We start from the raw sequence: 22,374 nt of genomic DNA on the forward strand, positions 1-22,374 counted from the left end.
GATTCCATTTATACAGAGTTCAGGAAGATGGTGCTGGAAGTCAGAGCATGATTACTGCTCTGGGGGAAGGGGCATGAGGGAACTTTCTAAGGGGATAGAAATGGTCTGTGTCTTGGTCAGGGTTACCTTGGTTACACACATTGTATGCATACATCACAATTCCATTAAGCTGTACACTTAAACTGTGTGCTTTTTACTATGTGTGAATTATTTCTTGATGACTAACGAAGTTAAGAAGCTTTTTGTGTGTTCATTGGCCATTTGGATATTGAGGCCATTTGTTGAAGAAAATAAAACTAAAAGTAGTGAAAACAGAAACAAAGAGCAGGCAAAGCAGATTTGAGGGGAAAACAAGGGGAAGCCTCTCTAGTTGGTCTGTTTAATAAAATGGCTCTGATTTTCACTTCTGCCCTTGAGCTTTTTGATGGGCAAATCGTATAAGGAGATGCAGTAAGTTAACTTCACCGTCATGTGAGAGGAAAATACGTGCCATACACCAGGAGAAAGTTCTGTGGTTGGTGCATTGTATGCGAGCTCAGAGGTGGCTAATGGGTCGAAAACAAAGCAGGAATCACATGACGTGTTTCTGGCATCCCTACATCAAAGGTTGGTGTGTATCCACATTAATGCTGTTGTGGCACATGACTAATCAACAGTGACTCTGAAAGGGGCACAGTACCTGAGGTACCACGGCTCCTAAGGCTTCTGGACTTAATTAACCCAGGAAGGGTGTCAGGCTATACAGCATTTTCAGGTGATGCCACGTGGCCAGGGCCAGTGGGTTTGTGTTGCGAGGTTGCTTTACTCAGACTAACCAAGTGGTCATTCTGCCCTTGTGTCTGTTCTAGACCCTGGTGGGCAGCAATGGGACCATTCTGACCACAATGCCTGTGATGATGGGACAAGAGAAAGTGCCCATTAAGCAGGTACCTGGAGGAGTCAAGCAGCTCGAGCCCCCCAAGGAAGGAGAAAGGAGGACGACACACAACATCATTGAGAAGCGGTATCGCTCCTCCATCAATGACAAAATCATTGAGTTGAAGGACCTGGTCATGGGGACAGATGCCAAGGTAGGTGCCAAGCAAAATGTTATTTCATGCCCCATCATCTCCCCTCTATCTGTCTTTGCTGCAGGAATTTAGGGAAGACCCAGGCCCAGGCTGAGTGAATGCAAGAATAGTTAAAGGTGCTCTCTTACTAAAGCATCTTGGTGTTTTGAAATTCCAGGATTATAAAATATTAACTGTTGGGTGTTGGTAAGGCCGTGGCCTGCCTGGACCTTTGAGTCTGCTCTGCAGTGGTGGTGGCCACCACCACCTCCACTACCACCACCGTGTCGCAGACACCTACTGCTCACTGATGGCCAGATACACAACCGTGTGTACATCTGAGGCAGCTGATGGCATTTTTGGCATATGTTTAATTGTATTCAGGGATGGCTAACAATATTTTAACCTTTTAGGGAGAAGGAAAAATGGAGATTGGATCTTTGACAAAGAACAAATAGAGGAAATTGGTTTTTCATAAATTTCTGGTGTTTCAATGAATGTATCTTTTGGCTTTGGCACATAGGAGATTTTTTTTACCTATTGTCTGTTTATCTTTACCTCTATTTTGAAAGAAAATATAATTTTCCTTGTAGCCTACAAATCTGAAAGGTACTAATATACCTTTACTTAAGATAACCAGCCAACAGCACTCTGGTTTTTTGTTTGTCGTTTGTTTTCCTTAAAGTTTGTTTTGATGCTAGGATTATCATAGGAAGTAGAAGTAACAGCTAATATATAGTGTTACTGTGTGCCAGGCCAGAGGCTAAAATCTTTACACATATTAGCTCATTTAATCCTCATGGCAAGCCTATGACTCATATACTATCATTATCCCTATTTCACGGAGGAGGAAAGTGAGGTTCAGAGATGTTGAGTAACTTGTCCTGGGTTGCACAGCTAAGTAGTGGGAGAGTCAGCATCTGAACTCAGCACCTCCCACTCCAGAGCCCAAGCTCTGGGCCTCTGCTCTCTTCACTGCAAGCTGGTCTGACGCCACCGTGTTTTTCACCCGTCTTCCTTCCCAGATGCACAAGTCTGGCGTTCTGAGGAAGGCCATTGACTACATCAAATACTTGCAGCAGGTCAATCATAAACTGCGCCAGGAGAACATGGTGCTGAAACTGGCAAATCAGAAGAACAGTAAGTGTGCTCGTTGAGAAAAGGGTTTCAGACTTTCTGGTTATAGTAGAAGTCCTGTGCTGGGCACCGGGCAGGGTCCACTGTTGTGTAAAAGGTGCCTTCAGGGGTGAAGCAGGAGCAGGGGCTGTGCATCCCTCACCTAGCCCAGCTCCAGCCCAGGCGGGGTGCTATAAAACGGACCGTTTGCCAGGTAGGGTTTTCTTTACAGAGCTCTTGAAGGGCATTGACCTAGGCAGCCTGGTGGACAATGACGTGGACCTGAAGATCGATGACTTTAATCAGAATGTCCTTCTGATGTCACCTCCGGCCTCCGACTCAGGGTCCCAGGCAGGCTTCTCCCCCTACTCCATCGACTCTGAGCCAGGAAGCCCTCTATTGGATGACGCAAAGGTAATGAGCTTTTGAAATCCCCTGACCCCTGGAATCTCTCCCATCTCCCCGAAGTTAATAGTGGGGAGGCTGCAGACAGCGGTCCAGGTCAGGTGTTCAGAGGCCCTGGGCTGGAGAGGAACGAGAATTCTGTGAAATTAGCCACGTACTGGAGAATAAAGAAAAAGAAAGCTGACTTTGTATGGGGATACAACCTCCGGTTTTACTGGTCCTTGCTGAAAGGGCCCATCAGAGGGGAATAATGGCCAAATCCAGCATGGGAACACACAGCGGCTGTTGTGCGGAGCCAGGAGTTGCTGGAGGCGCCTCATCGCTTCCCTCGCCCATAATGAGCCTGGCAAGACCACTTTGTGAGCTTGATCAGTTGGGTTAGGATGATGCTGCCTCTGGGTCCTCTTTGGGAAATGATTACAGTTTGCAGTCTAATAGATAACATTCCTACCAAGGGCCTTTAATTGTGGAAGAAAGCCCCTGGCAATTCTTGTTTAATGGAATTCGTTAAAAGAGGCTCAAGCCTAATGATCTTCCCAGGAGCCTGTGGAGACCACTGGGGTTTGTGCTGTATTTTGGCATTGGCAGTTTCTGGCCTCAAAAGCACAGAGTTCCCTTCTAGCATAAGTTTTTTTTTTTTTTTTTTTAATTTATTTTATTTGTTTATTTTTGGCTGCGTTGGGTCTTCATTGCTACGCGAGGGCCTTCTCTAGTTGCGGCCAGCGGGGACCACTCCTCGTCGCGGTGCACGGGCCCCCCACCACGGTGGCTTCTTTTGTTGCGGAGCACAGGCTCTAGAGCGCAGGCTGTCAGTAGTTGTGGTGCACGGGCCCAGTTGCTCCTTGGCATGTGGGATCTTCCCGGACCAGGGCTCGAACCTGGGTCCCCTTCACTGGCAGGCGGATTCCCAACCACTGTGCCACCAGGGAAGCCCCTAGCATAAGTTTTTGATCAGACCATTTATTGTATCATGTACTTAATTTTATTAAGGAAGCTCTATTTTTGAAATATTTTATAAATGTGATTCTGCTTGGTAACAAAAGGCCATGTGACATATACGTTGAATTAGATAGGTGTCTGAATCCTCAGAAGAAATTTTCAAATGGTTTAAAAATACTGAAAACAAGTTGTGTGGGATGTACACCCTGGGAGTCAGCGGAGATCTGGTTCCAGTCTCCCTCCCTCCTTAGGCTCCCTGGGCAGGCAGGGCCTCTGCCTCCAGTTCTCCCTCTATAAAACTGGGGAGAAAACAAAACAATGTTGTGGTTTTAGATATAGGCAAGCGTCTGGGAATTCCCTGGCAGTCCAGTGGTTAGGACTCCACACTTTCACCACTGAAGGCCCAGGTTCAATCCCTGGTTGGGGCACTAAGATCCTATTAGCTGTGTGATGTGGCTAAAAAAAAAAAAAAAGAATAAGCAAGCTTCTGTAAATAGGTTCATACTAAAGTATGGTCTTTAATCAACTTTGAGGTGTAATTTATATGTGATACAGTGCACCTATTTTACTGTATCGTGCAGTATGATGACTTTTAACAAGTGTATACGCTTATGTAACTCACAGTAATCAAGATATAGAGTAAAAAGCTGAAAGCGTTTCTTCCAAGATCAGGAACAAGGCAAGGATGCCCACTCTCACCACTTTTATTCTACATAGAATTGGAAGTCCTAGCCACAGTGATCAGACAAGAAAAAGAAATAAAAGGAATCCAGTTTGGAAAGGAAGAAGTAAAAGTGTCACTGTTGGGCATCTCTGGTGGCATAGTGGTTGGGAGTCTTCCTGCCAATGCAGGGGACACGGGTTCAATCCCTGGTCCGGGAAGATCCCACGTGCCGCGGACCAACTAAGCCTGTGTGCCACAACTACTGAGCCTGCCCTCCAGAGCCTGCAAGCCACAACTGCTGAGCCCGTGTGCCACAACTACTGAAGCCCGCACACCTAGAGACCATGCTCCGCAACAAGAGAAGCCACCGCGATGAGAAGCCTGTGCACCGCAAAAAAGAGTAGCCCCCACTTGCTGCAACTAGAGAAAGCCCGCACGCAGCAACAAGGACCCAATGCAGCCAAAAATAAATAAATAAACAAACAAAAAAAAACTGTCACTGTTTGCAGATGACATGATACTATATATAGGAAATTCTAAAGACACCTTCAAAAAACTGTTAGAACTAATAAATAAAATCAGTAAGTTTGCAGGATACAAAATTAATATACAGAAATCTGTTACATTTCTATACACTAACAACAAAGTATCAGAAAGAGAAATGAAAAACAATCCCATTTACAATTGCATCAAAAAGAAGAAAATGTCTAGGAATAAATCTAACCAAGTAGGTAAAAGACCTGTACTGGAAAAACTATAAGACATTGATGAAAGAAATTGATGACAACACAAACAGATGGAAAGGTATATTGTGCTCATGGGTTGGAAGAATTAATACCGTTAAAACGACCATATTCCTCAAGGCAACCTACAGATTCAGTGCAATCCCTGTCAAAATACCAAAGACATTTTTCACAGAACTAGAACAAATAATTCTAAAATTTATGTGGAAACACAAAGGACCCTAAATAGCCAAAACAATCTTGAGAAAGAACAACAGAGCTGGAGGTAGCACATTCCGTGATTTCAGACTACAGTAATCAAAACAGTGTGGTACTGGCACAAAAACAGACACATGATCAATGGAACAGAATAGAGAGCCTAGAAACAAACCCATACTTAAATCTATGACAAAGGAGGCAAGAATATACAAAGGGGAAATGACAGCTTCTTCAGTAAATGGTGCTGGGAAAATGGGACAGCTACATGCAGAAGAATCAACTGGACTACTTTCTCACACCATCTACAAAAATAAACTCAAAATAGATCAAAGACTTAAATGTAAGACCTGAAACCATAAGACTCCCAGAAGAAAACATAGACAGTATGCTCTTTGTTATTGGTCTTAGCAATTTTTAAAAATTAATTAATTAATTTTAATTTATTTATTTTTGGCTGCGTCGGGTCTTTGTCGTTGCGTGTGCAGGCTTTCTCTAGCTGCAGCGAGCGGGGGCTACTCTTCGTCGCGGTGCATGGGCTTCTCATCACTGTGGCTTCTCTTGTTGCGGAGCACGGGCTCTAGGCGCACGGGCTTCAGTAGTTGTGGCACACGGGCTCAGCAGTTGTGGTTTGCAGGCCCTGGAGTACAGGTTTGGTAGCTGCGGCGCATGGGCTTCATTGCTCTGCAGCATGTGAGATCTTCCCGGACTGGGGCTCGAACCTGTGTCCCCTGCATTGGCAGGTGGATTCTTAACCACTGCACCACCAGGGAAATCTGGTCTTAGCAATTTGGGAGGAGCTGTGTCTCCTCAGGCAAGGGGAACAAAAGCAAAAATAAACAAATGGGACTACATCAAATTAAAAAGCTTTTGCATTGGGACTTCCCTGGTGGTCCAGTGGTAAATAAAGAATCTGCCTTCCAATGCAGGAGACACGGGTTCGATCCCTGGTCGAGGAACTAAGATCCCACATGCCACTGGGCAACTAAGCCTATGCGCCACAACTACTGAGCCCACGCATCTCAACTAGAGAGGCTGCATACCACAAACCACAAAACCCATGCGCTCTGGAGCCCAAACGCCACAACTACAGAGCCCAAGTGCTCTGGAACCTGCGCCCCACAGCTAGAGAGAGAAAAACCCACACGCCACAACTAGAGAGAAGCCCACGGGCTACAACTAGAGAGAAGCCCACACGCCACAACGGAGAGCCCGCGCACCACAACAAAAAGATTCTGCGTGCCACAACTAAGACCTGACGCAGCTAAAAATAAAAATAAATTAAGAAAAAAAAGAGAGTAGACGGATGTAACCCTAAAAAAAAACAAAAGAAAAACCTTTTGCACAGCAAAGGAAACTAAAAACTAAAAGGCTACCTACTGAATGGAGGAAGGTATTTGCAAACAATATATCTAATAAGGGGTTAGTATCCAAAATTTTCAAAGAAGTCATACAACTCAACATCAGAAAACCCCCCAAACAAACAACAATTTTAAAATGGGCAGAAGACATGAATAGACATTTTTGCAAGACATATAAATGGCCAACAGGCACATGAAAAGATGCTCTCCATCAGGAATTCCCTGGTGGTCCAGTGGTCAGGACTCCGAGCTTCCATTGTAGGGGGCATGGGTTCAATCCCTTGTCAGGGGACTAGATCCTGCATGCCACAACTAAGATTTCTCATGCCGCAACTAAAAAGATCCCACATGCAGCAACGAAGATCCTGAATGCCACAACTAAGACCCAGCACAGCCAAAGAAATAAATATTTAAAAAAAAAAAAAAAAAAGACATATGCACCCCTGTGTTCGTTGCAGCATTATTTACAATAGCCAAGATAAGGAAGCAACCTGAGTGCCCAGGAATAGATGAGTGGATAAAGAAGATGTGGTATATATGCAATGAAATATTAGCCATAAGAAAAGAGTGAAATCTTGCCATTTGTGACAACGTGGATGGATCTAGAGGGTATTATGCTAAGTGTAATAAAAGAGACAGAAAATGATAGGTGTTGGTGAGGATGTGGAGAAAAGGGGACCCTCATGCACTATTGGTGGAAATGAAAATTGATACAGCCACTATGGAAAACAGTAGGAAGTTTCCTCAAAAAATTTGCAATAGAACTGCCATCCAATCCAGCAATTCCACTTCTGGGTATTTTTCTGAAAGAAAACAAAAACACTAATTCAAAAAGTAATGTTCACCCTTATGTTTATTGCAGCATTATTTACAATAGCCCAAGATATGGAAGCAACCTAAGTGCCCACAGATAGATGAGTAGATAAAGAAGATGTTTTATATATATATATATATATATATATACACATACCGTGTAATGTTACTCAGCTGTAAAAAAGAATGAGATGTTGTCACACCATGTATGATCCTAGAGGGTATTATGCTAAGTGAAATGAGTCAGACAAAGACAAATACATAGGATTTCACTTACATATGGAATCTAAAAAACAAAACAAATGGACGAACACAACAAAACGAAACAGACTGGTAGATACAGAGAACAAATGGGTGATTGCCAGAGGGGAGGGAGTTGGGAGGGTGAGTGAAATAGGTGAGGGAGGTTAAGAGATACTACAAACTAAAAAAAAAAATTAAAAAAAAGATACTACAAACTTCCAGTTACAAAATAAATGTCACAAGGGTGAAATATACAACATGGGGAATATAGTCAATAGTATCGTAGTGTTTTTGTATGGTGACAGATGGTAACTAGACTTACCATGGAGCTGATGTAATGTATGAAAACATCGAGTCACTCTGTTGTGTACTTCGAACCAACATAGTGTTGTAGGTCAATTATACTTCAATTAAAAAATAACAATAGGGAATTCCCTGGAGGTCCAGTGGTTGGGACTCCACTCTTTCACTGCTGAGGGCCCGGGTTTGATCCCTGGTCAGGGAACTAAGATCTTATCAGCTGTGTGGTGCAGCCAAAAAAACCAAAACAAAACAAAAAACAATAAATGGGGCTTCCCTGGTGGCGCAGTGGTTAAGAGTCCACCTGCCAGTGCAGCGGACACAGGTTCAAGCCCTGGTCCAGGAAGATCCCACATGCCACGGAGCAACTAAGCCCGTGCACCACAACTACTGAGCCTGCACTCTAGAGCCCGGGAGCCACAACTACGAGCCTGCGTGCGGCAACCACTGAAGCTTGCGTGCCTAGAGCCCGTGCTCCGCAACAAGAGAAGCCACCGCAATGAGAAGCCCGCACACCGCAAGGAAGAGTAGCCCCCGCTCACCGCAACTAGAGAAAGCCCGCACGCATCAACGAAGACCCAATGCAGCCAAAAATAAATAAAAGAAAAATAAATTAATTTATAAAAAAACAACAAAATGATAAATGAATAAATCCCTTCTAGTTTAGAACAAAATGATATAGAACATTTTTATCTCCCATGAACTTACACTTTGCAGGAAGTGCACACACGTCTCTCCAGCCTGAGACTTCTGATCTGCCTTCTGTCGCTTTAGATGAGCTTGCCTGTTGTGGAATTACACAGAAACAGAATCCTGCAGAGTGTTCTCTTTTGTGATGGAGCTCTGTTGTAAAAGCAGAGCTCATGTCCCTCTGGTCTTTAGAACATGTTCTTCTCCCAGGTGGCAAGAGGGCAAGTGCTTTATTCCCATCTGACTTAATGGTCTTGAATTTAAATCTCATGATCTGATTCCGATATATGTAAAAGTAAAATGCTATAAAAATCCACGCAGTATTCGTTCTAACCTTGTGGCCCCGTTTTGAAGGTCAAAGATGAGCCAGACTCTCCTCCTGTAGCACTTGGCATGGTGGACCGCTCGCGAATCCTGCTGTGTGTCCTCACCTTCCTGTGCCTCTCCTTTAACCCCCTGACCGCCCTGCTGCAATGGGGAGGGGCCCACGACTCGGACCAGCGTCCACACTCAGGCTCTGGCCGCAGCATGCTGTCTCTCGAGTCAGGTAGGTGGAAGGCCCCTCGTGCCACCCGGGCCTGGGTGGGCTGCTGTGGCAGGAGAAGGCCCTGCATGCAGCCACTCGGCTTGTCCGCCAGGTCCCGAAGGGCTTTCGTAGGGGGCCCCCGCCTGCTTGCTTCTGATAGGGACTGGCATAAGTCGCATTTCAGAAGTAACAGGGCAAACCCAAGTTCAGTCAGAAAGAGCAAAACAAATCAGGACCCTGCATTGCCTTAATTGGGGGTTTGAGGGTGTGGCTGTTTGAAGGAGGATGTGGTCTTCTTACTGCCTGAGTCATTAAACCAGTGGCCTAACCCTGCCTTGGCTAACAAAGATTTTTGTGGCATCCTGCCCCATAGAGACAAGGGCTACAGGGTTCCTAGTTAGGCTGTAGAACCATCCCAAATTTGCTATCGTGTGGATTAAGGTGCATGTATTATTCCCCCGCTATGCACTTTGACATTGCTACTACATGAAGCAATCGCATTTGTTCCAAAAATGAGGTAGGAGGCTCTTTCCTCTCACAGTGAGGCGTCAGTCAGGTGCCCTGCAGTCTCCCAGGGCTGCTTCAGGAGGCGCTTCCCCACGGGCTCAGCTGAGACGCTCCTCCTTAGGTTCTGCGGGCTGGTTTGACTGGATGATGCCAACGCTCCTCTTGTGGCTGGTGAACGGTGTGATTGTCCTGAGCGTCTTTGTGAAGCTGCTGGTCCACGGGGAGCCAGTGATCCGGCCGCATTCGCGCTCCTCAGTCACCTTCTGGAGGCACCGGAAGCAGGCAGACCTGGACCTGGCCCGGGTGAGTCCTGCCGCCTGCCTTTCCCCTTCCTCCCCCAGGCTCGGCCCATAACTCAGCAACTTATTCCAACACCCCAGCATATAAAAATACCCCGGGGGCAAGAGGACGAGGGGACCCTACCCCCAACAGTTACAGGGCAGCGGAGGAGAGGGCACCTAGGCAGAAGTGATTCCACGGACACGAGCTGATCTCTAGTCTGTAATATGACGGGAGAGTAAAGTGCTCTGGGAGTCTGGGGTGTGAGCAGAGTGGTCAAGAGCAGGAAGGCCCTTCCAAGGGGAGAGGATGGCAGGAATAGGTGGGCTTCTGGGGGACTAGCAAGTAGATGGGTATGTCTGGAGTGTAAGATATGTCGGGGGAGACAAGGGCTAAGGCTGGTAGTGTAGCTAGGGCCCAAGTTGGAGACGTATTTGACTAGCAACTGATTTGAGATTTTTGTCCCAGTTCTCTGGAGAACCAGGAAGGTTTTTGAGCAGGAAAATTTGCTGCAAGTCCTCTTATGAAATCAACAAAGGAGTTTATGGGAAGGATTCTGGGGCAAACTCACGGCACGGAAGGAAGAGTTAAACACCCGTGTCTCGGGAGGAGCAAGGACCAGTCCAGCCCTCGGCAGCAGGTAGCCATGGGCTTGCTCTCCCCGCCTGCCAGCTGCGGACCCTACAAGAGAGAATTTGGCCAGCCAGTCTGTCAGTGGACCTGTCAGCCATGTCCAGGGCTGCGGCTACTGCAATATAGGTGTGGTTGTTGGCGCCACCCCTAACACAGGATGACACGTACCCCTAGATGTTTATCCTAGAGACAGGTTCAGGGCTGTGTTTTACGAACGTCATTCTGGTGGCTGTATGAAGGGTGGGTTGGAGGAGGGAGACACAGATGCATGGAAGCAAGTGAGGGTGCTCTTAGAGGAGGCTGGGTGAGAGGTGACAAGGAACTGGAAATTGAAAGGAAAGGCATGAATTCAAGAAATACCTGGGATGTGAAATGGAAGGAAAGTGGCAGTGACAGTGACTCAGAGATGGGGGAGGCTGGAAGCTGTGGTGGGCTCCGTCTAACCGTGTTGCTTGAAAGTGCTGTGAGAGGGCCCTGAGGGTGAGAAGCTTCCCGACCAGGAGGCAGGCCGTGGTGGCCAAGATGGGTCGGGACCAGGGTGTGCTGGAAGCTGTGCGTCTGCCAGGGGAGGGCACTCAAGGGCGAGTTGGATTGGTGAGTTGGAAGAGACAAGAGCCAAAGCCCGAGCCTTAGAAACAGCCAACCTTCCTGGGAAAGACGGGAAGGAGGAGCCAGGAGACACAGAGAAAGGCCCACCTCCTTTGGAACCTGTAAACACAGGTGCTTCTCCTGGCTGGAAGGATGGCAGCACCATCTCAGAGATTGTCATCCTCAGAGCGTTGGCATCCACTTTCCCCTTGTAAGGATCCTCTTTTCTGTAATGGTGCAGGAAGGAAAGTACAGGTATCATACCCACTGCGTGATGGGAAAGGAGAAGAGCGTTTACTCCAGTTTCTCAAGACTGTGTCGCCTTCAGTAATGAGAAAAACAGAGAAAAAGGCCTTCAATACAGGGCAGTAGACTCCCTGCTAGACCCTCTCAGGTTGGCAGAGAGTTGTTCAGATCCTTGGTTAGAGTAGTTTAGCTGTGTATTTGCCTAAAACTGTGGTTCTCAAACGTCAGCAGACATTAGGATCACCCAGAGGCCCTGACCCCAGAGGCTCTGATTCATTAGGTCAGGGGGTGGGGGGGAGGGTTAGGGTGAGGCACCAAGAATTCACATTTCTCACAAGATTCCCAGAAACCAGTAGCATCTAACAAGATGCTACTGATCTCTGGGAACCACACTTTGAGAACCTAAAAGATCACATCGTTCATCATCTAGATCCATGTCATCACCATATGTATGAAAGCTACATACATAAATTCTGAAATTCTGAATAGTATTTGCTTGAAGATATAACACAGTACCATCTAAATTTAGTAAAAAGACTGGGAGGAAATATATTAAAATTAAAAATTAAAAAAGAATGTCAGCAGTCATTCTTTCTGGGGAATAAGATTACAGGTGATTTCTTTTCACTTTTTTGTAGCTTTCTGAATTTTCCCAGATTTTCTTCAGTGAGTATGTATTACTCTAATAGTCTGGAGGGGTGAAGAGAAAGTAAGAGTTTTTGTTAAAGTAAACAAAAAGGCCACACCAAGGCCAGCGAACATTACACCTTCTTGCCTCTTGCTAGGGGGATTTTGCAGCTGCCGCTGCAAACCTGCAAACCTGCCTGTCGGTGTTGGGCCGGGCACTGCCCACCTCCCGCCTGGACCTGGCCTGCAGCCTCTCCTGGAACGTGATCCGCTACAGCCTGCAGAAGCTGCGCCTGGTGCGCTGGCTGCTCAAGAAGGTCTTCCAGCACCGGCGGGCCACCCTGGCCACTGCCGCAGGCTTTGAGGAGGAAGCTAAGACCAGCGCTCGGGATGCAGCCCTGGCCTATCACAGGCTGCACCAGCTGCACATCACAGGTGAGGGCTGCCACCACGGCCTGTCTTGCCTCGAAGTGCCCCCATGCCATCGCTCCACCCTGGCGCAGTTTGCCAGTTTTCTGCCCCAGCTGAATGATGTCCCCTTCACACTACCCATTTAGGATGGTTAGACAAACAGCTACAGCGGTAAAGATTGCAGTTCATCAATTTAAGACACACATTTTTCACATTAACATCTCTACGCTTGGCTTTGTCCTCTACACAATGAATGTCATGGTTGAGTTGGCAGTGTTTTTTCCTTGGTGGTACTTAATAGTGAAACTTAAAATTGATGGCATCTTAGATTCAGTGAAATATGATCATTTATTTCATTCAACGAACTCCTGCTCTAATGGAGAAGCAGACAGGTGAGCAAGTGAATTACAGTTCAGTGTGGTAGAGGTAGCGGAAGAATTGGATTTCAGTTCAGGGGAAGGGGTCCTTATTGGGGAGGGTTTCAGGAAAGGCTTTCTGGAAAAGGAAAGGCTTTGCACGAAAGGATGCGTAGAGTTCACCAGCTCTGCAGAAGGGGAGGTGCCTTCCAGGCAGAGGGATGCATGTTCCCAAGGAGGAACCCCACGTGGGTAGCTCTGGAGGAGAATATTTCAGTGGTCCCCAAGGTTGGCTGTGCAAGGGGAGAGGGATGGGAGCCAGTGCAGTGGAGGAAATGATGTCATCAGGTCTGTGCTTCTGAGGTCGAGAAGATTCGCTCTGAAGAGAGCATTGAGGCTGCCTTCAGGGAGGACCAGTGGAAGCTAATGCAGGTGCCAAGAGGACAGGACAGAGATAAAGGAGAAAGTGGGGTTGACAGGCCTTGGGGACTCATTGGACAGGAAGGGTAAGGAAAGGAGCTAGCTAAGATGGTTCTCTGGTTTCTTGCTTGAGCGTTTGGGTGAACGCTGTTGCCACCAGCAAAGGTAAGGAAAACGAGAGGAGAAGCAGTTTTCTAGGGAGGAGGTGAGAAGTTCCGCTCGGGACACTTGCCTGTGAGACACCGAGGGGAAATGATGCAGTGGTGGGGGCCACGCTGGATCTGCAGGCCAAGGAAAGGAGCTAGGTCTTTGGCCTGCAGGTGAGAATGAAAACCATGGGTGCTGATGAGAGGGCTTGTGGTGAAGGGGGGCCCCTCGAGGGCATGTGGAAGGAGACCCGCACGGAAGGGGCAGGCCCGGGACAAGGAGTCGGGCAGAGGCTGCCTGAGAGGTGGTCAGGCAGGAGAGGCCAAGATGCTTGGTGTCGAGGGAGCAAAGTCAGAGGGTTCAAGAAGGGAAGTTGCTGCTGGGCCATCGATAAGATGAGGGCAGAGAACAGCAGTGGGATGTGGTAACAGGATATAGGGCCCTGGTGGCTGAGGGAGGGAGCTTCAGCCCAGGCCCTAGGGAGAGTGGAGATGAGACACTGGAGCCAGCTGTGGGGTGTGAACACCTGGGGCCTTCGTAGAGTTCTAGCAGAGGGCCATTTGCAGACCTACCCTGCTTCTCTGTCCCATCAGTGTGCCCGGGCCCGGGGGGAGGGAAGCAGCTCCATCCCAGGTCTCTGATCTGGAGGCTGCATCTGTTCAGGAGAATTCCAGCTGGGATGGTTCACATCACTCATTCTGCCCACATTCACTGAGCACTCTGTGGGCCTGGCCCCGCGCAAGGCACCAAGAGGACAGAGGTGACACGGTCCCCACACTGCCCTCCGCCTTCCTTCCCTGCAAAGGAGAAAGGCCAGTCGGTGGTGCCTCCCGGGGGGGACCAACACCTAACGCCTGTGCAGAATGAAGTCTGGAGGCTGATAAAAGACCAGAGAGGCTGGGTGGGATTGGGAGGCCTGGCTGGGCCACCCCTGAGGCTCAGCAGAGTGAGGCGCCTGCTTGCCTTGGGCACCTCCCTGCACTGTGGTGAGGACTGAAGCAGGCAGCAGCGTGAAAGCCTCAGAGCCTCGACGGGCCCCGGGGCCTGAGCAAGGGCACTCTGGTCCCCGAGTTCAGGACCACCGCAGATGAGCTGTACAGCCCTCACGGGAGGGTTAGTAAGCCTCTCCTGGCCTTCCACCTCCGCCCCATGATGTGTCCGCTGTCACGGCTCAGTTGTGTGTCACGTCCCCCCACCTCAGGAGGGTGTGCGCTTATATACTGTGGGGTCTTGTTGAATGAAAATAAAGTCACGTCAGTTTGTTCTGGGGTTTTTGTCTTTAATTTTTATAACCTTTCTCGCAACATTTGGAGACGCAGGATTGTGTTAGCAGGACGTGGCCATGCTGTTGACGCCGTTTTGGAAAGCGTTGGAGTTTGCGCCTCTGAGTCCTGTTCACCGGCCTGCAGTCACAGCCACTCCCCATTACACAGGGCTGGGGCCACGGGCCAGACCTGTGACCTGTGTTTTCTCTTGTCCCCAACAACCTGTGAGGCAGAAAGGAGCACACTGCTACGAAGTCACAGAGCCTGGCACCCCATCCAGGACTGTGTGATCACCGAGCTCACAGACTTTCTCCTCTGGTTCTGCTGGTGCTCCGATTGTGCTTGAGAAAGCAGGAAAAAGCTTGGGTCGAGGGAATCTGTCAACAGTCGTTGTCCGTTTCTGCCGCCATAGGCAAGCTTCCTGTGGGATCCGCCTGTTCAGATGTACACATGGCTTTGTGCGCTGTGAACCTGGCTGAATGTGCAGAGGAGAAAATCCCCCCGAGCACGCTGGTTGAGATCCATCTCACGGCCGCCATGGGGCTCAAGACGCAGTGTGGAGGCAAGCTGGGCTTCCTGGCGGTAAGTGTGCTTCAGTTCCCTCCTGTGGACCTTCGCTGAGTGCCCTTCCCAGCCAGGAGCCAAGATGTGAACATAGGTGTGGGCCCCCGCCCTTGGGGGGCCGACCACCTAGAGGGGTAGACATTCATTCAGTGGGTCATTCCACAAATACTTAGGGCAGTGAACACAACAGACGAAATTCCTCCCTTAGAAGCATAACAAGGCATTTTAGTGCCCTGAGGTGAGAAGATTGATTCAGTGATAAGAGCGACCTGTATTCAGGGATTAATATATGACTCTTCTGCTTGGAATCTTCTGGTGTGTCTCCTGGTTCTTTTGTTCACTCAGAAGTATTCTATTTGGTACCTTGTGTTGATCACGGCACTGTGGATCCAGAAATGGAAAACAATGTATGTCTTGTGAGGAGCTCAGGTCAGATTCTGGGGTGGGAACTGGGGTTTCAGGCGCCTCCAGTGAGCCTGACACAGGGCCAGCCTCGGGAATTCACAACTGGATAATTCACAGTCCTTGTTACCAGCTAGTTCCCAGCCTCTGCTGACCTCAGGCTTCCTCTTACTGCAGCAGACACAGGCACGTTTCATTCAATGTCTACTTTGGGTAGGCTGACGAACACATCAGCTGTTTCAGAAAAGAATGATCACATCCCCCCTATCCATTTCCATATCTCATTAATAACGCTGATGAGCTGAGAATGAGCAGGACCGTGCCCTGTGGTGACGCTGATACGTTTCTTGAAGTGTGTCACCGTAATCTGGGTGACGAAGGGCATAGGAGAGCCCAGTGTACTTTCTGTGTCTCAACCCCGTTTCCAAGACCCAAATAAGACGTTCATTCAGCAAACGTGACTGAGTCCCTGCTCTAGGCCAGGCACTTCCCAGGGAGGACGTGCAGTGGCAAGCAGGACATTCGCCCTGCCTGGGGGAGCACATAGTCTGTCAGGGAAACCAGACCAGGACCAGGCCTTCAGGGCAGTAGATGAGTGTGAGGGTGGGGCTAATCTGGCTGCCCAGAGAGCACACTGGGCTCCCGACCCCATCTTAGAGGAAGTCAAGGTGGGCTTTCTGGGCAAAGTGAATCTAGGCTGAGAGCAGTCCTAGTGCTCTGGGCCAATGTCGTTACATTTGTAACCTCTCTGCCCCCCAGAAGTACTTTGAAGGCATTAATTTTACGGAAATACAACATACATACAGAAAAATATGCACATTTTAACTTAACAGCTCTTTTTACAAAGTGAACTTACGCATGTAAACAACCGCCCAGATCAAGAAGTGGTACGTTCCCATCACCCCCAAAAGCCTCCTGCAGGCCTTCACTCATGCTGCCCCCCTCAGAGGTAACCATCATTCTGATTTCTGTCACCGTAATTTAACCCACCTGTTGTTTGTTGTTCCTGTAAACCTTTCATTGAAGTACAATATACATGTAGAAAAGTACGCAAATTATAAATACACAGGTCAGGGACTTCCCTGGTGGTCCAGTGGCTAGGACTCCACGCTCCCAATGTAGGGGGGCCCGGGTTTGATTCCTGGACAGGGAACTAAATCCCACATGCCGCAACTAAAAAAAGATCCCACATGCTGCAACTAAAGATCCCGCGTGCCGCAACTAAAGATCCCGCGTGCCGCAATGAAGATCCTGTGTGCCGCAACTAAGTACTTATTTGGCACAGCCAAATAACTAATAAATAAATAAGAAAATATTTAAAAATAATATTAATAAATAAGTAAATAAATAAATACACAGGTCAGTGACTTCACAAAATGAACACACTCTTATAACCAGCAGACAGATCAAGAAGCAGAACACGACCAAGATCCCAGAAGCCTACCTTGGGCCCCTTGCAGTCAGCAAACTGCCCCTCCCCTCAAGCCCTCCAGCCAGGTGACCACCATCCCCATGAAAGGAGAGTCACACATATGTCCTGTATATGTCTGGCTGTCTTCGCTCAGTGTCACGTGTAAGGTTCATTTATGTTGCGTGTACTTACAGATTGCCCATTCTCATTACGTTATAGTAGTCCGTTGTATGACTAGACGCTTACAAATGGACTTTTGGGTTGTTTCCTGTTTTTGGTTATTGTGAATAGTGCTGCTGTGAACATCCCTGTTCATCTTTCAGTGAACATATGACTGCGTTTCTGGGATGGCGCTGCTAGGTCAGAGGTTATGCATATGTTCAGCTTCAGTAGACACTGCCTGACAGTTTTCCAAAGTGGATGTACCAATTTTCACCTCACCAACAGTGGAAAGGGTTCCAGTTCTGCACCCTCACCAACCACGTGACAGTGTTGTTTTTTTAGCCCTGCTGGTGGTATCTCATAGTTTTCATTTGCAATTCCCAGGTGATGAAGGATGTTGAGCACCTTATCATTGGCCATTGGGATAGTTTGTTGGCCATTTGATCATTGGCCATTGGGATAGGTTGTTGGCCATTTGGATAGCCTCTTTTGTGAAAACCCTGTTCAAGTCTTTTACCTGTTTTTTATTTGTGACGTCTTTCTTTTTGTTGGTTTGGAGTTCTTTTTTCTGGCTATGATCCTTTGTTGGATATGTGCTTTGCATATATCGTTTCCCTCTATGACTTGCCTGTTCTCTCTCTCCGTGGTATTGATTGATGAGCACAAGTTATTTTTTTTTTTTGGCTGTGTTGGGTCTTTGTTGCTGTGTGTGGGCTTTCTCTAGTTGCGGTGAGCAGGGTCTACTGTCTTCGTTGCGGTGCGCGGGCTTCTCATTGTGGTGGCTTCTCTTGTTGCGGAGCATGGGCTCTAGGTGTGTGGGCTTCAGTAGTTGTGGCACGAGGGCTCAGTAGCTGTGGCTCGCAGGCTCTAGCGCGCAGGCTCAGTAGTTGTGGCGCACGGTCTTAGTTGCTCCGCGGCATGTGGGATCTTCCCGGACCAGGGCTCGCACGCCTGTCCGCTGCATTGGCAGGCAGATTCTTAACCACTGTACCACCAGGGAAGTCTGAGCATAAGTTCTTAATGTTCATGAAATCCAGATTATTCGTCTTTTCCTTAGCAATTAGACATTTTCTGTCCTGTTTAATATATCTTTATCCTACCCCAAAGTCATGAAGATACTCTCCTATGGTATCTGCTAGTCTCTTTATTTTCAAATGTTCACACATAGGTCTATAATCCACTTAGAACGGATTTTTGTATGAGCTGGAGGTAGGGGTGCAAGATCGACTTTTTTTCATATGTATTATCTCCCAACCCCAGAATCTGTTGTTAAAATGACTGCCCTTTCCGCACCGCACCAAGTGGCACCTTTTGCTTAAATTAAATGTCCACGTGTGATGAGTCTCCTTCTGGACGCTCTAGTCAGTTCCATTGCACCAACACCGCACACCCCTAATGGCCAACCCCTCGAATACGTCTTGATATCTGGAAGTGTCAGTCCTCCGGCTTTAGTGACTAGTGTTTGCTCTTTACCTTGCCTTATAAATTTTAGGATTATCCCGTCATCCCAGAAATCCCACTGGGGTTTTGATTGTCTTTGTTGCTAAGACACAGGTGTTCTTTAATGGGCTACTCAGCCCATTTGAGGAAGGCATGTGTGTAACAGCTGAGGATCAGGAAAATGGTTCCCTAATGAGTGTCCCCCACCCCAAAAATATTGGGTATGCCTAACAAGCAGTGAGCAGTTTAATGTGCATTTCCTCAGTTTTCTTCCTGCACGTCAGAACATATATGCATTATAATTTATTTAATGTGATCATATCAGAAACCCTGTTTTGCCACTTGCTTTTTTCAACCAGATTATAAGTCTTGGGCCTCTTTCTTTGTTGCCTCCTATTCCACTTGCTGCTCCAGCATGTGTAAATACCGTCCTTGATGGAGCCAGTGTGCCGCTGCTAGATGTTTGGGTTGTTTCCAGCATTTGCGGTTAGAAACAGTACTGCGGGAAGTACCCTCACCCGCTTGTACAATACCTCTTCAGGTTAAGTCTAGAGGTGGTGATGCTGGGTCAAAGAGTATCGATATTTGGAAAATCAGTGGTATCGCCAAGTGTGCATTTTCAGTAAGGTGGGAAGAGGAGAGGAACCAGTCTCTAGGAAAGTAGCTGCCCCTCTCATCTGTTTGCTTCTCTTGGAAGGGGAATGAGAGACCCAGATAGTACTTTCTTAAATAGGAAGAAGCTTTGAATTTGAATTTGAAGGTGGAATGTATTTAGCCAGCAAATGAGTCAGGCATTGGGGGTCACGCAGAGGGCTGGCCTCCGTGAAAATGGTGTAGACCAGAGGTTGCCAGGCTTTCTTGGTTCGCGGCACCCTTTGTGCCTCAGTAATTTTTTTCATGGTTTCCTTGGGCTAAAGGAAATACCTAACAGTTCTGTTTGTTAATTAGGTGCAAACATCTTAATAGATATTTGTCTTAACAACTTAGTGGCCACTTGGAAAAATAATACACAGAACTGAAGGAAGAAATAATGTTTGAGTTCTATTCTTAATAACCATAGATACTTACTAATGGGATGTGTGTGCCTGCTGCATGTGCCTTCTCAGACTTTGAAATCAGGCTGGACGCCACCACCTTCACTTCCTGTCCCACACCAGCTTTCACGCTGCACTTGCTTTTTATTAAAACAGCCTCCAAAAACTCAGCTTCCCAAAGATGACACCACCCAGAGGACGGTCATGCAGTCTCACATTGAGACCGAACTGCCTCCATCTAGCAGTTTACATGGTATCCGATTCATGTTGAGCATTGCTGTGTTTCCCCCCAAAGTGTGACATATCCAGTGGCACCCCTGTGGAGTTTTCTGCGGTGCTTTGGGGTGCCTTGGCACACAGTTTGAGAACCGCCGAGTCGGACTGGAGTGGGAGGACGTAACCTGGAGTTGGAACTGGCCCAGGGGTACAGGGTGGCCCTCAGGATCCAAACAGTTCTGAGTCTCCTGCCACAGCCGCTCAATTCAGCAATCAGCAGATGAGTTATGGTGGTGAGGTTGCTCCTCAGCCCCAGCTTGAGTGAATTCTGGTGTCTGTAAAATTTAGGAAATGATCATGGGGTGGTAATACCAGGAAAATTAAAAGAGCAACAGAAGTGGGCTTCCCCAGCGGCACAGTGGTTAAGAATCCGCCTGCCAATGCAGGGGACACGGGTTCGAGCCCTAGTCCGGGAAGATTCCACATGCCGTGGAGCAACTAAGCCCGTGTGCCACAACTACTGAGCCTGCGCTCTAGAGCCTGCGAGCCACAACTACTGAGCCTGCTCTCTAGAGCCCGTGAGCCACAACTACTGAGCCCGCGCACCACAACTACTGAAGCCTGTGCACCTAGAGCCCGTGCTCTAGGCAACAAGAGAGGTGACCGCATTGAGAAGCCCGCGCACCACAACGAAGAGTAGCCTCTGCTCGCCGCAACTAGAGAGGAAGCCCACACACAGCAACGAAGACCCAACGCAGCCATAAATAAATAAATGTATTTGTTAAAAAAAAAAAAAAAAAGAGCAACAGAAGTTATTTTCTCAGTTTCCCTTCTAGAAGCCATGCCGTGGATGACTATCCCAGGATTTATATTTCTTATTAATTCAAACCACTAAACTGGAGCTCCCCCTCCTGCTGAGATGTGTTATAACTAAAGTTTTTCTTTTCTAAGAATTAAGCTTAAAAATGTATTTTAACTTAATGATTTTCTAAATCGCTTCTCTGGGTTCCTCTTGCAATATCACCTAACCAGGCTTTGTTTCTGCTTCTGTTGGTGACGCTTGGGCCCTTCTTAGGGATCAGTGGTCCTAGATTTCCCCTGGAGCAGCCATCAAGCTCCCTTGCTTGTCAGGTATGTGCTCTCAGGAGAGAGCTGGGGGCAACTGTTAGAAGGTTCGCAGTCTTCAAAGGGCCTGGAATTACCACCAAACCACCCCCAACCTCTGTCCCCTTCAGGCTCCTCAGCTGCTGTTCTCTGACCGTTGCAGTTACAAGCTCACATCCAGGGAGGGCTTTGTTGAGGGTCAGGAGAAGGTCATAGAATTCTCTACATTTGCTCTCCAGTCCCCTTTTTAAAGTATGGTGATCAGCAAAGAGGAGGAAAGGCCATTAGCGCTGCCGGCCCTGTGATTAGAGATTGAAGTGACATGCCCCGCCTGGTCCTGTGAGTGCCATGATAACATTAGAGAACAGTTTGGCCGGGTCCTTTTCTTCTGGATTTAGGCAGCCGTCACCAGGTTCCCCAAGAAAGCCAGTCTCCTTGGTCCATGTTTCTTGAGTGGTACTTTGGCAGGGCTATTTCTGACCCTGGCCTTCAAGTCTTCTGAGGCCATCACAGTAGCTGATGGCTGCTCAGAGCCCAGTAAAGGTCAGAACCATTAGACTGAACCAGACAAGGAGGTGGCTACCTTCATTGTGGAGGTGAGGGCTGCAGTGTAAAGGTTGAGGTCCACTGCCCGGCCCAGCAGCCCCTCCTCTGGGCTCCCTGCATCTCACGCTTCTCTCTCCCTCCATCCTTCTCTGCTGAGCTTCTCATTCAGATTGGCCTGTATCGAGTGGTTTTTATGGGTTGGAAAACATGGGTTTTAGAATAAAGATATCCTTACTCAAAAAATGACACAATTTCTGAAAACATGGTTAGACAGCATCGTCCCTACAATTCTTATTCCTGGGGCCCTGGAGTGATGTTATCCTGTGGGCAGAAGAGGGGCCTGGGAAACTGGGGCACTGGCTCTTTGAATTGTCCAGCAAAGAGGGTGTTCACGTCAAGGACTCATCCAGGGATGGCAGGGGGTTCTCTTTAGGGGCCTGGACGAGTCTCAGGGCTGCCCTTTCACTCCAGTGCTTTCTAGAGTGACAGTGATGGTAAATAACAGTCACTGACCACTTGCTGGGCGCCTGTTCTAAACGCTTCACACTCAGAGGTAAAAGAGATGAAAATTAGTCAAAGCAGAATACGGTTTTGCCTAAAAATACTCTGAAAGATATGTAATTAAAATGACAAATGAGAAAAAGTCCCAGGACCCAGTGGGCCACCTGGCTAGGGTGCAGCGCCATTGACGGGGCTGAGGGCTAAAGTGCCGCGAGGGGCCTGGGAGAGCCCTCCTCAGCTCTGCAGTTGAATGCCAGCACAGCCCAGAACAAGATTCGAGTCGGGTTAGGCAGACCCAGCAGGACAGGGTGCAGCCGGGCCCCCGTGGGTGCCTTGAGGCCCCACCCCCATCCAGCTGGGGCTTGTATGCGGTCATCGAGCCCGGCAGACTCCACCAGGGCCATGGCCCTGGTTTCAGTGAGGGCATTTCCTTCCAGGTATGTGAGTGCCCCAACCCTCCTGCTGACCTCC

General features: G+C 48.1%; 1 protein-coding gene across 1 annotated transcript in view; it reads left to right on the forward strand.

Annotated features, from left to right (window-relative positions):
* Positions 1-22,374, forward strand: part of SREBF2 (sterol regulatory element binding transcription factor 2) — a 60,511-nt gene that overhangs the window by 25,321 nt on the left and 12,816 nt on the right. The window contains exons 5-11 of the mRNA XM_082666695.1: positions 849-1,070; positions 2,075-2,189; positions 2,398-2,579; positions 8,873-9,065; positions 9,673-9,854; positions 12,083-12,359; positions 14,936-15,105. Coding sequence (XP_082522821.1) covers positions 849-1,070; positions 2,075-2,189; positions 2,398-2,579; positions 8,873-9,065; positions 9,673-9,854; positions 12,083-12,359; positions 14,936-15,105 — 1,341 coding nt within the window. The remainder of the gene's footprint in view (positions 1-848; positions 1,071-2,074; positions 2,190-2,397; positions 2,580-8,872; positions 9,066-9,672; positions 9,855-12,082; positions 12,360-14,935; positions 15,106-22,374) is intronic.

Source organism: Grampus griseus, assembly GCF_964374135.1.
Source record: "Grampus griseus genome assembly, chromosome: 11".
NCBI classification, from domain to species: Eukaryota; Metazoa; Chordata; class Mammalia; order Artiodactyla; family Delphinidae; genus Grampus; species Grampus griseus.